Source organism: Hyla sarda, chromosome 4 (genome assembly GCF_029499605.1).
Source record: "Hyla sarda isolate aHylSar1 chromosome 4, aHylSar1.hap1, whole genome shotgun sequence".
Lineage (NCBI taxonomy): Eukaryota > Metazoa > Chordata > Amphibia > Anura > Hylidae > Hyla > Hyla sarda.
Window position 1 is genome coordinate 404,130,005 of NC_079192.1, and position 13,967 is coordinate 404,143,971.

The 13,967-nt window shown below is 47.2% G+C and overlaps 1 protein-coding gene across 4 annotated transcripts in view; it reads right to left on the reverse strand.

Annotated features, from left to right (window-relative positions):
• Window positions 1-13,967, reverse strand: part of PHF21B (PHD finger protein 21B) — a 122,554-nt gene that overhangs the window by 33,208 nt on the left and 75,379 nt on the right. For all 4 annotated transcript variants that reach the window (XM_056517436.1, XM_056517435.1, XM_056517437.1 and 1 more), the window contains exon 3: window positions 6,273-6,365. In XM_056517436.1, the coding sequence (XP_056373411.1) occupies window positions 6,273-6,365 (93 nt within the window). The remainder of the gene's footprint in view (window positions 1-6,272; window positions 6,366-13,967) is intronic.

The window sequence follows — 13,967 nt, forward strand, 5'->3', positions numbered from 1 at the left end:
CCAAACAAGTATCCGGCCAACAGTTATCTTATGTTTACCTATTTTATCAAAATGACCCCCCCCCCCCAAACACTTATTGACAAATTTTGGGGGAAATGCCCCTAAAAGAAATGCTCTTAAAACTCCAGTGGAATTTTTTTTTTCAAATCAACTGAAAGTTATAGAGATATGTAAATTACTTGTTAAAAAATCTTAATCCTTCCAGTACTTATCAGCTGCTGTATGGAAGTTGTGAACTTCTTTTCAGTCTAACCACAGCGCTCTCTGTTGACACCTCTGTTCATGTCAGGAACTGTCCAGAGCAGGAGCAAATCCTGCTCTGGACAGTTCCTGACATGAACAGAGGTGTCAGCAGAGAGTGCTGTGGTTAGACTGAAAAGAACTATACAACTTCCTCTGTAGCATACAGCAGCTGATAAGTACTGGAAGGATAATGATTTTTTGATATATATATATATATAAATAATTTACAAATCTGTTTCAGTAATTTACAAAACTTTCTAGCACTGGTTGATTTAAAAAACATAAAATAAAATTACAAGTACCCCTTGCTTGTGATTTTCTTCCAAAAACAGCACCCCTCATGTCCAGGGGCTGTGTCTAGTATTGCACCACATACCCATTCAAACAAATGTGACTAAGTTGCAACACCAGACACAGCCTATGGGCTAAACTGGCGCCATTTCTGGAAAAACAAATCAAATCGTCTTAGAAAACAACAAATATATAAAATATAGTATACAAGGAATACATACAACAGTAACCTGACTCAGCGCGCTGCAGCGGCTACATATGGTCACATGCAATCTACAGCTGAAGATCCGCAGGTTTCCTAGGCCCCCCACAACAGATAAATATTTTCCTCATGGACAAAATGTGTGTTTGGAATAAAAACAGTAATTTTCCCGAAAATTGTTCAGAAATGAAGCCAAAAATGAATCGGTAGCCTACATAGAGAAACGTGACAAACACTAAGCAGCGTAAACTCCTCAAATAATTCTCATTTTCCTCATAGGGGGCAATGCTGGAACATATAATGAAACATAAAATCTCTTTTAAAGCAGTCTTCCATAATAATTTGTAGATTTAACAACTGCATTTTTATGGGACACCGGGATGTGGAATACTAAAAAAACAACATCCAAAGAGTAATAAATGGAATTTAGAGCGTTTAGTCTTAGTGGTTTTCTTAAAGAAACAGCGGGAATAGAAATAAGTAAGTCGTGTATTTGCCAGTCTTGTAGAAGTCCTGCAGAGAACACAGGGGTTAATTTCCGTCTGATCCCAGATTTCTGTCTGTTAACTAGCTCGGGGGTTGGGCTTTGCTTAGTGGGCGGGGTTTAGCATGACTTGTGGGGGAGAGCTCATGCTGCTGCCGGTTGCCTTACAGCTGGAGTGAGGCCGTATTTGAGGATTGTAAAAAAAAAAAAAAAAAAAAACGTAAAGGGGGAAATGGATGTTCTGGGGCCCATAGAAATATATTTTTGTGTATTTGTTCTAGTATCATTGTAATATAAAGCATCCAAAGATCAAAATAGAACATAAAAAGTGAGCAAGATGGACAACTCATTGCCACAAAACAGCAAGTGGGAAAGGAAGAAAGGCCAGACTTCTTGGACTCTGTGCACTGGGCATGCAAAGTCCTCAGAACTTGAAGGGGTTGTACACTTTAGTAATTCTCTTTCCTTTAAATGGGTCCCCCAACCAGGCCGGCTCTGCCTATAGGCAAAATAGGCAGCCGCCTAGAGCGCCCTCTTGATGAGGGGCTCCTCTCTGCCTGATGCAAGAAAGGAAGACAACCAACATTCGAAGCCCAGTAGTGAGCAAATTACATGAGGAGGGGGCTTGTTACAGTGTGTGACCCCAGTAGTAAGGTGGGGCATGTCAAAGGTCAGGCTAATGGGCGGAGTCAAGGGGGCAGCAAAATTAGCTTTTGCCTAGGAAGGCTAAAAACCTTGCACCGGCCCTGCCCCCAATCGATCACAAAATGTCTTACTATTTGGAGCTCAGAAAACTATAACATGTCAGCAGCTGCTCAAGTTTCCCTGCAGCACCCCCACAGGTGAAATAAAGCACTACACTGTTCCCATTGAATATAATAGGCTTTCCATGTAATGCACATCAGAGTTCCCCCAGAGTTTTAGGGCCTCTGAAACTCTTTCCTATTTACAAAGAATTTCCAATAAGGAATCTGATTTTTTTTTTCTAAACTGTGAAATCCCTTTAAAAGTGGAAAACTTTTTTTTTTTTTTTTTTAAATCAACTGGTGCCAGAAAATTAAACAGATTTGTAGATAACTTCTATAAAAAAAATCTTAATCCTTCTAGTACTTATTAGCGTCTGTATACTACAGAGGAAATTGTTTTATTTTTTTAATTTCTTTTCTGTCACGACCACAGTGCTCTCTGCTGACACCTCTGTCCATGTCAGGAACTGTCCACAGCAGGAGAAAATCCCTAATTGCAAACCTCTGCTGCTCTGGACAGTTCCTAAAATGGACAGAGGTGGCAGCAGAGAGCACTGTGGTTGTGACAGAAAAGAAATCCCACAAGAAAATCATTTCCTCTGTAGTATACAGCTGCTAATAGGTACTGGAAAAATTAAGAATTTTTACTAGAAGTAATTTACAAATCTGTTTAACTTTCTGGCACAAGCTGATTTAAAAAAAATAAAAAAAAGTTTTCAACTGTAGTACCCCTTTAAAGGTGTTATTTAGCTTATTGTGGTAACGGGGTATCATGAGGGCAGATGTTGTTACCCTAGGGGTAGATGGCATTAACCCCTTGTATTCGTGATGCCAGGACGTGGTTTATCCTCAATACCACCCGAAGGTATACCGCTAGATCCTTGGCTAGGCACGGGGGCAATAATGACTCTGACGCCAAGTTGCGGATAACGACAGCTTTACTGAGGGTAGACAGATGGTAAAGTCTATACAGTTTAGCCAGGGCTCACAAAGGTGACCAGTGATGCAGAGACCTTAAAGGAGTAGTCCAGTGGTGACCCAGTGGTGAACAACTTATCCCCTATTTTAAGGATAAGGGATAAGTTGCAGATTGCGGGGGGTCCGACTGCTGGGGCCCCCTGCGATCTCCTGTACGGAGCCCCGACAGCCCGCGGGAAGGGGGCGTGTCGACCTCCACACGAAGCGGCGGCCGACACGCCCCCTCAATACAACTCTATGGCAGAGCCGAAGCGCTGCCTTCGGCAATCTACGGCTCTGCCATTGAGATGTATTGAGGGGGCGTGTCGGCCGCCGCTTCGTGCGGGGGTCGACACCCGCTATCTGGCCGGAGAGCCTGGCCCCCATACAGAGAGATCGCAGGGGGCCCCAGCGGTCGGACCCCCGTGATCTCAAACTTATCCCCTATCCTTAGGATAGGGGATAAGTTTTTCACCACTGGACTACCCCTTTAAGGGCTTGCTGGGACTTGTAGTAGATATGGTCAATTTAATGCAGACCACGTTGACTTGACAATTGGTGACCGTGACTGACTTGACTTGTGACTGATGACTGACAAGACTGTGACTGTGGCTACTTGTAGCTGCTTGTGGCTGCAGACTAGACTTGAGGCTCCTATGACTCTGGACTCTCTAGGACTCGACTTGACCTCAGCAAAGACTTGTAAGGAAAGAGAGAGGGCTAGCTCCACCCAGGGCTTATATGGGACTGTCCAGAGCGGCAGATGTTTTCTATGGGGATTTTCTCCTACTCTGGACAGTTCTTAAAATGGACAGAGATGTCACTGTGGTCATGATGTCAGCAGAGAGCACTGTGTTCCAAAAAGAAAATAATTTCCTCTGTAGTATTCAGCAGCTAATAAGTACTGGAAGGATTAAGATTTTTCAATAGAAGTAATTTACAAATCTGTTTAACTTTCTGACACCAGTTGATTTAAAAAAAATAAAAAAATTTTTTTTTTTAAATTTCCACCGGAATACCCCTTTAACAATTTTTAATTTTTTTTTGCAGGGTGAACAACCCCTTTAATCCTAAAATCAGGAATTAGACTGTAGAGTTTGGCCCTAAACCTATTCATTGGTATGATATTAATTTCCCTAATACTAATTACAATGCATCAATTGCATACAAATGGCTAATGCCCGGTTCGGCGGCGCCGTTGCTCGTTACCGCCGCATTGCTCTTAAGTTGTTAATGACTTATTAAGGCACTGGCTTTGTTCGAGACATTTGCAGTGTTGGCAAAGCTTTTCATTGTAACGCTTGCAGCTCTCGTCCTTGTGAATGTGAATAAGTGCTTGACTGCTTCAATGAGGAGCAAAAGTAATAATTGTCTATGCACGTTAATTGAGATTCTAATGGAATACACCTAGTAATTATACAGGGGGGGGGGGGGGGAGGGCTTCACCTCTGTGCAGAAGCCTGTACTATGCAGCGAACCAATGAGGAAATCATCTGCACTCTCAATAATATCATCTGGAGGGGAAAAGAGAAGCTTTTAGTGGCCAAGAACTTGACAAATTCATAATCTATTAAATACGTCCCTCTGTCCTTGGCACAAAGATGCCCAATTCACACAGTCTATGAGATTATCTTCAATGTTTTGTCCAAATGTCTCAGGTATGTGATTTCATTTTATTTATGACTAAGAAATAATTTAGTTTTTTGTTTTATGTTCCAGCTATTTCTTTTAATTTTTTTTAAATTTCCTTTCAGGCGGCCATATTGTGGCACCTGAAATGAATGGAAGTCAACCGAAATATGTCATAGTTTATTAGAGTCTCCAGGAAGTGATGGAGGGCGTAATCGTATGTATGTGTTAAAGGGCTACTCCGCACCTAGACATCTTATCCCCTATCCAAAGAATAGGGGATAATATGTTTGATCGCGGGGGTACCGCCGTTGGGGATCGCCGGGATCTCGGTGCACAGAACGAACTTTGCTCCGTGCCGGATGAATGGCGATGCGCGGTGCAGGCTTTTGACATCACGGCCATGCCCTGCTTATGACGCCACGGACACGCCTCCTCAATGCAAGTCTATGGGAGGGGGGCGTGACTGCCGTCACGTCCCCTCCCATAGACTTGCATTGAGGGGGCGTGGCGGTGACGTCAAGAGCGGGACGTGGCCATGACGTCACGAGCCTCCGGAGCTGCACCTGACACTCTAAACGAATGTTGGGTGCAGCCGGGAGATCGCGGCGGTCCCCAGCGGCGGGCCCCCGGCGATCAGACTTCTTATCCCCTATCCTTTGGATAGGGGATAAGATGTCTAGGGGCAGAGTACCCTTTTAATATTCTACCTTACCTGTGCTATTAACAATACAAGAGAGTTGCCATCAGGTCCCCCATGCTTTAATAATAATAATGAAGTGACTCTGCTTGTTCTGTCTAAGTCTATACAGCTATGCTGGTGAATAAACTGCACATACAGGAAATGTCAGCCTATTGCAGCTGCTCTAGCAGCCAACTGGAGTATTTCAAGATACGCATAGAGCCATAAAAAGTTAAAAAAGAATAATACATAGTGTGGCACCAGGCCACCAACCCTTCTACTTCATTATTAGTAGAAGGGTTGTTGGCCTGGTGACAACACTATGTATTATTCTTTTTTAACTTTTATGGCTCTATGCGTATCTTGAAATACTCCAGTTGGCTGCTAGAGCAGCTGCAATAGGCTGACATTTCCTGTATGTGCAGCTTATTCACCAGCATAGCTGTATAGACTTAGACAGAATAAGCAGAGTCACTTCCTTATTGTTATTAAAGGTTGGGTGACCTGATGGCAACTCTCTTGTATTGTTAATTGCACAAGTAAGGTAGGATATTAAAAGGGTACTCCGCCCCTAGACATCTTATCCCCTAATGAAGTGACTTCACTCATACTTTCTCAGTCTATACAGCTAAGCTGGTAAGTGAGCATAACAAAACAGGAAATGTCATTCTGTTGTCACTGCTCTAGTAGCCAGCTGAAATATCTCTGGATTTTTTAGGTGCATAGCACGTTAAAAAGTTAAAAAGTCAGCTTACATGTGACTTCTTATGTGCCATCTCTTGCATCAGGGCCAGCATGTGACAGCTACATCTGCATCGGCTATAGCTACATCCCTGATTCCAATTCATATCTTTGTAACAAAGTAGACAGGTTTCAAAGTGGTGAACCCTTCTTCATCAGGTGATAAGGTTCATCAGACCCCCCCCCCCCCCCCCCATAGACACACTCTGTTGACAGGGACTCAAGGTACTTACAAACTTGTCTTCTGGAGAAAGGAAAAGCTCATTAAAAAAGACAATAAATAAGTGATTTACTTACCTGAGGTAGCACTGCTGGTCCATGTCCTGCCAGTCTGTGCAAGGAGCTGACCTGAGGGACTTTTATTGGCACTGCAGTTATGGTGCCCAACGTCTGTGTAAAGAAAGATAAGAAAGAACAATGGATCAACCAAAGTTTTGCGTGAATGCCGGTATGAAACAGAAAAGACAAATACCATGAAACAGACACATATTAGAATTGTTAAAGGAATTGTCCTAAAACAGTACCACACCTGTCTATAGGGGGCACTAGCCCACATTGGACAATACCTCTATGTTGGAAAGGTCCCCTGCTAATATGTTGAGAATTAGGTGTCCTGCTACTGGGAACTCCAATGATCAGTTGCAATGGTAGCAAGAAAATTTAACATTTTCCCGCAGCGCCCCCCACAGAATAAATAAACCATTACACTGGGTCCTGTAGAGTGATTTCTGCAACCATTCTGCACTCTTTGTAATTGACAAGGCCCCTAAACTTCTATATTAACTCAGAATTTCCTAAAAAAGTTTTTCGTAATATATTTCCGCCACTTGAAATACCCTTTTCAGTCTATAAAACCGATTATCCCTTGGTCAGGAGTCGGAGGATGCGGCTGGTATTGTAGATGCAATAGAAATTTCATGGATGAAAAAGTCATAGATTCCCTTTTCTTGTCTCTAAGAAGTGGGGAGGGGTAATAATGTTTGGGATTTTTTGTCAGTACATTAAGGTTTTGTTTTTTTCTCCACCATTTGCTGAGCTTAGAAATGTCAGCCACAGGACATCGCTGCACAAATGCGGAGCCACTGACATTTCTGATGAAGAAGCCAAAGTGCGTCTAGAAAGGCACCGACTCGTACACATTCCCCCAAAAGGTTGCAAATTTGGCGAGACAGACGGGATGTTTAGAGAGAGTGGGAAATGCCAACCAACGGATGTTTTGTGTCAGGTCAGGGCATGGACAGGAGTCGATTTAAAAACCCCTCCTCATGTAATCTCCTTACTACTGGGGTGACACAATGAAACAAACCTCCTCCTCATGTAATCACCTTACTACTGACGTGACACACTATAACAAACCTCCTCCTCATGTAATCTCCTTACTACTGAGGTGACACACTGAAACAAACCTCCTCCTCATGTAATCTCCTTACTACTGGGGTGACACACTGAAACAAACCTCCTCATCATGTAATCTCCTTACTACTGGGGTGACACATTGAAACAAACCTCCTCCTCATGTAATCACCTTACTACTGGGGTGACACATTGTAACAAACCTCCTCCTCATGTAATCACCTTACTACTGGGGTGACACACTGAAACAAACCTCCTCCTCATGTAATTACCTTACTACTGGGGTGACACACTGTAAAAAACCTCCTCCTCATGTAATTACCTTTCTACTGGGGTGACACATTGTAACAAACCTCCTCCTCATGTAATCTCCTTACTACTGGGGTGACACACTGTAACAAACCTCCTCCTATTGTAATCACCTTACTACTGATGTGACACACTATAACAAACCTCCTCTTCTTGTAATCTCCTTACTACTGGGGTGGCACACTGAAACAACCCCGCTCCTCATGTAATCTCCTTACTACTGGGGTGACACAATGAAACAAACCTCCTCCTCATGTAATCACCTTACTACTGACGTGACACACTATAACAAACCTCCTCCTCATGTAATCTCCTTACTACTGAGGTGACACACTGAAACAAACCTCCTCCTCATGTAATCTCCTTACTACTGGGGTGACACACTGAAACAAACCTCCTCATCATGTAATCTCCTTACTACTGGGGTGACACATTGAAACAAACCTCCTCCTCATGTAATCACCTTACTACTGGGGTGACACATTGTAACAAACCTCTTCCTCATGTAATCACCTTACTACTGGGGTGACACACTGAAACAAACCTCCTCCTCATGTAATTACCTTACTACCGGGGTGACACACTGTAAAAAACCTCCTCCTCATGTAATTACCTTTCTACTGGGGTGACACATTGTAACAAACCTCCTCCTCATGTAATCTCCTTACTACTGGGGTGACACACTGTAACAAACCTCCTCCTATTGTAATCACCTTACTACTGATGTGACACACTATAACAAACCTCCTCTTCTTGTAATCTCCTTACTACTGGGGTGGCACACTGAAACAACCCCGCTCCTCATGTAATCTCCTTACTACTGGGGTGACACACTGAAACAACCCTCCTACTCATGTAATCTCCTTACTACTGGGGTGACACACTGAAACAACCCTCCTCCTCATGTAATCTCCTTACTACTGGGGCGACACACTATAACAAACCTCCTCCTCATGTAATCTCCTTACTACTGGGGTGACACACTGAAACAAACCTCCTCCTCATGTAATCTCCTTACTACTGGGGTGACACACTGAAACAAACCTCCTGCTCATGTAATCTCCTTACTACTGGGGCGACACACTATAACAAACCTCCTCCTCATGTAATCTCCTTACTACTGGGGTGACACACTGAAACAAACCTCCTCCTCATGTAATCTCCTTACTACTGGGGTGACACACTGAAACAAACCTCCTCATCATGTAATCTCCTTACTACTGGGGTGACACATTGAAACAAACCTCCTCCTCATGTAATCTCCTTACTACTGGGGTGACACATTGTAACAAACCTCCTCCTCATGTAATCACCTTACTACTGGGGTGACACACTGAAACAAACCTCCTCCTCATGTAATTACCTTACTACTGGGGTGACACACTGTAAAAAACCTCCTCCTCATGTAATTACTGTCACGATGCCGGCTGGCAGGAGGTGGATCCTCTGTGCCAGAGAGGGATAGCGAGGACCGTGCTAGTGGACCGGTTCTAAGACACTACTGGTTTTCACCAGAGCCCGCCGCAAAGCGGGATGGTCTTGCTGCGGCGGTAGTGACCAGGTCGTATCCACTAGCAACGGCTCACCTCTCTGGCTGCTGAAGATAGGCGCGGTACAAGGGAGTAGACAGAAGCAAGGTCGGACGTAGCAGAAGGTCGGGGGCAGGCGGCAAGGTTCGTAGTCAGGGGAGATAGCAGAAGTTCTGGTACACAGGTTATTAAACACACAAAACGCTTTCACTAGGCACAAGGGCAACAAGATCCGGCAAGGAAGTGCAAGGGAGGAGGCTAGATATAGTCAGGGACCAGGTGGGAGCCAATTAAGCTAATTGGGCCAGGCACCAATCATTGGTGCACTGGCCCTTTAAGTCTCAGGGAGCTGGCGCGCGCGCGCCCTAGAGAGCGGAGCCGCGCGCGCCAGCACATGACAGCAGGGGACGGGAACGGGTAAGTGACCTGGGATGCGATTCGCGAGCGGGCGCGTCCCGCTGTGCGAATCGCATCCCCAACGGCCATGACAGAGCAGCGCTCCCGGTCAGCGGGACTGACCGGGGAGCTGCAGGGAGAAAGACGCCGTGAGCGCTCCGGGGAGGAGCGGGGACCCGGAGCGCTAGGCGTAACAGTACCCCCCCCCCTTAGGTCTCCCCTTCTCTTTATCGGTTAACTGCCTCCCCTGGGATGAGGACACCGGGAAAGGATGGAGGGATTCCTCAACGGCAGGCAGAACCGCAGGAGTGGGAATGGGGAGAGAGGGCAGAGGGCGAGACCTGGCACGGGGCAGTGTGACACCAGGACGAGGGCCATGAGGGGACACAGAAGCTTGCCTGATGGAACTGGGAGGGGGGAAGGGGCATTTCCTGTGGCAGGCAGAGTCCTTAATGACCTTAGGGGGACCGGATACTGAGGGAACCACAGAGTCACGGCAAGGGTTACTGGGAACCGGTCTTAGACAGTCCTTGGAACAAGAGGGCCCCCAACTCTTGATCTCCCCAGTGGACCAATCCAGGGTTGGGGAATGAAGTTGAAGCCAGGGAAGTCCAAGGAGAATTTCCGAGGTGCAATTGGGGAGGACCAAAAGTTCAATCCTCTCGTGATGAGATCCGATGCTCATTAGAAGGGGCTCCGTGCGGAAGCGTATGGTACAATCCAACCTGGCTCCGTTGACCGCGGAAACGTGGAGTGGCTTGACAAGACGGGTCACCGGAATGCGGAATTTATTCACTAAGGATTCCCGAATAAAATTCCCAGAAGCTCCAGAGTCCAGGCAGGCCACGGCTGAGAGGGGAGAGCTGGCTGAAGTGGAAATCCGAACAGGTACCGTGAGACGTGGAGAAGCCGACTTGGCATCAAGAGACGCCACACCCACGAGAGCTGGGTGCGAGCGTGCGTTTCCCAGACGTGGAGGACGGATTGGGCAATCCACCAAAAAATGTTCAGTACTGGCACAGTATAGACAAAGATTCTCTTCCTTACGGCGATTCCTCTCCTCCAGGGTCAGGCGAGACCGATCCACTTGCATGGCCTCCTCAGCGGGAGGCCTAGGCGCAGATTGCAGTGGAGACTGTGGGAGAGGTGTCCAGAGATCTAAGTCTTTCTCCTGGCGGAGCTCTTGATGCCTCTCAGAAAAACGCATGTCAATGCGAGTGGCTAGATGAATGAGTTCATGCAGGTTAGCAGGAGTCTCTCGTGCGGCCAGAACATCTTTAATGTTGCTGGATAGGCCTTTTTTAAAGGTCGCGCAGAGAGCCTCATTATTCCAGGATAGTTCAGAAGCAAGAGTACGGAATTGTATGGCGTACTCGCCAACGGAGGAATTACCCTGGACCAGGTTCAGCAGGGCAGTCTCAGCAGAAGAGGCTCGGGCAGGTTCCTCAAAGACGCTTCGAATTTCCGAGAAGAAGGAGTGTACAGAGGCAGTGACGGGGTCATCGCGGTCCCAGAGCGGTGTGGCCCATGACAGGGCTTTTCCAGACAGAAGGCTGACTACGAAAGCCACCTTAGACCTTTCAGTAGGAAACTGATCCGACATCATCTCCAAGTGCAAGGAACATTGCGAAAGAAAGCCACGGCAAAACTTAGAGTCCCCATTAAATTTGTCCGGCAAGGACAGGCGGAGGCTAGGAGCGGCCACTCGCCGCGGAAGGGGTGCTGGAGCTGGCGGAGGAGATGGTTGTTGCTGCTGTAGCTGCGACTGTACTTGCTGTAGTTGTGACTGGAGTTGCTGGGTCATGGTGGTCAAGTACGACAGCTGGTGATCTTGTTGCGCTATCTGTTGCGACTGCTGGGCGATCTGACGAGCTTGCTGGGCGACCAGCGTAGGGAGGTCAGCGACAACTGGCAGAGGAACTTCAGCGGGATCCATGGCCGGATCTACTGTCACGATGCCGGCTGGCAGGAGGTGGATCCTCTGTGCCAGAGAGGGATAGCGAGGACCGTGCTAGTGGACCGGTTCTAAGACACTACTGGTTTTCACCAGAGCCCGCCGCAAAGCGGGATGGTCTTGCTGCGGCGGTAGTGACCAGGTCGTATCCACTAGCAACGGCTCACCTCTCTGGCTGCTGAAGATAGGCGCGGTACAAGGGAGTAGACAGAAGCAAGGTCGGACGTAGCAGAAGGTCGGGGGCAGGCGGCAAGGTTCGTAGTCAGGGGAGATAGCAGAAGTTCTGGTACACAGGTTATTAAACACACAAAACGCTTTCACTAGGCACAAGGGCAACAAGATCCGGCAAGGAAGTGCAAGGGAGGAGGCTAGATATAGTCAGGGACCAGGTGGGAGCCAATTAAGCTAATTGGGCCAGGCACCAATCATTGGTGCACTGGCCCTTTAAGTCTCAGGGAGCTGGCGCGCGCGCGCCCTAGAGAGCGGAGCCGCGCGCGCCAGCACATGACAGCAGGGGACGGGAACGGGTAAGTGACCTGGGATGCGATTCGCGAGCGGGCGCGTCCCGCTGTGCGAATCGCATCCCCAACGGCCATGACAGAGCAGCGCTCCCGGTCAGCGGGACTGACCGGGGAGCTGCAGGGAGAAAGACGCCGTGAGCACTCCGGGGAGGAGCGGGGACCCGGAGCGCTAGGCGTAACAATTACCTTTCTACTGGGGTGACACATTGTAACAAACCTCCTCCTCATGTAATCTCCTTACTACTGGGGTGACACACTGTAACAAACCTCCTCCTATTGTAATCACCTTATTACTGATGTGACACACTATAACAAACCTCCTCTTCTTGTAATCTCCTTACTACTGGGGTGGCACACTGAAACAACCCCGCTCCTCATGTAATCTCCTTACTACTGGGGTGACACACTGAAACAACCCTCCTCCTCATGTAATCTCCTTACTACTGGGGTGACACACTGAAACAACCCTCCTCCTCATGTAATCTCCTTACTACTGGGGTGACACACTGAAACAACCCTCCTCCTCATGTAATCTCCTTACTACTGGGGTGACACACTGAAACAAACCTCCTCCTCATATAATCACCTTTCTACTGGGGTGACTGACACACTGTTACAAATCCCCTCCTCATATAATCATCTTACTACCTGGGTGGCTGAGACACTGTAACAAACCCCCTCCTCATATATTCTCCAACTAGGGTGACACACTGTAACAAACACTGGGGGGGGGGCGGCGTTGGGGGGAGTTGTGCTGGCTGTGAACGGGTGGTTCGGATGCTGGCTTGCTAAGTTTCCTTATGGCGGGCAGAGCAGTGCCACCCTCAAGAAGGTGCTCTAGGTGGCTACCTACTTTGCCTATAGGCAGAGCTGGCCCTGAGGACCAACCCTTGAGTTGAAATCTTTGGTGATTTCCCACAATTTTTCCAGGACTTTTCCAGGACTTGACCCCTGCTCCTCTCCCACTCAGCCTTCAGTCCCCTTGCGCATCCAAATGGCTCATTGCCCAGACATGGCTGCCTATGGAGGAGCACTTAATGATACACCTTACAGTGTTTCCTCCATAGCAGTACACTTAAGTGCAGGTTCAATGGAGGAGGCACAATGACGTGTATCATCGTGTGCTCCTCCATGGACAGAAGATTAGGCGGGAGAGGAGCTGTGCAAAGTGACAAAACTGAGCTGCATAGAAGCCTCGGAGTATGTGTAAGTAATAAATCAGACTCACAGCAGGGTTATATTGAAAGTCGTGGTAAAGGTGGCCAACCTCTTTACTCCCAGTACAAATACACCTGTTCTCTATAGGCCTTAGAGTTTGTTAGAGAACATTACTGAACAAACAGCAGCATGAAGACCAAGGAGCTCACCAAACAGGTCTGGGATGCAGTTGGGAAAAAGTACAAAGCAGGGTAAGGTTACAAAACAATATCTCAAGCTTTAAACATCTCATGAAGAACCATAAAACCCAATTGGAGGGGCTGGAGGAGCTGCAAAGATGAAGAGCTGAGGTGAAGAATCTGTCCACAACTATGAGTCGTGTACTCCACAAAAGTAAGAAGAAAGATGATTGAAGTTTGCCACAAGCCATTTGGGAGACACAGTCAGGGCTGGTGCAAGAATTTTTGCCACCCTAAGCAAAAGCTAATTTTGCAGCCCTCTTGACTCCCATTGGCCGTTCCTTTGACATGCTCCACCTTACTACTGGGGTGAAACTGAAACAAGCCCCCTCCTCTTGTAATTAGCCTACAACTGGGATGACACACTGTCACAAACCTCCTCATCATGCTGCATGCTGAGTGAGTGGTTTGGACGCTCGTTGGCTAATTTTCCTGCGGCAGACAGAGTGGCACCCCCCACATTAAGAGGGAGCTCTAAGCAGCTGCCTATTTGCCTATAGGCAGAGCTGGCCCTGGACACAGGACATGTGGAA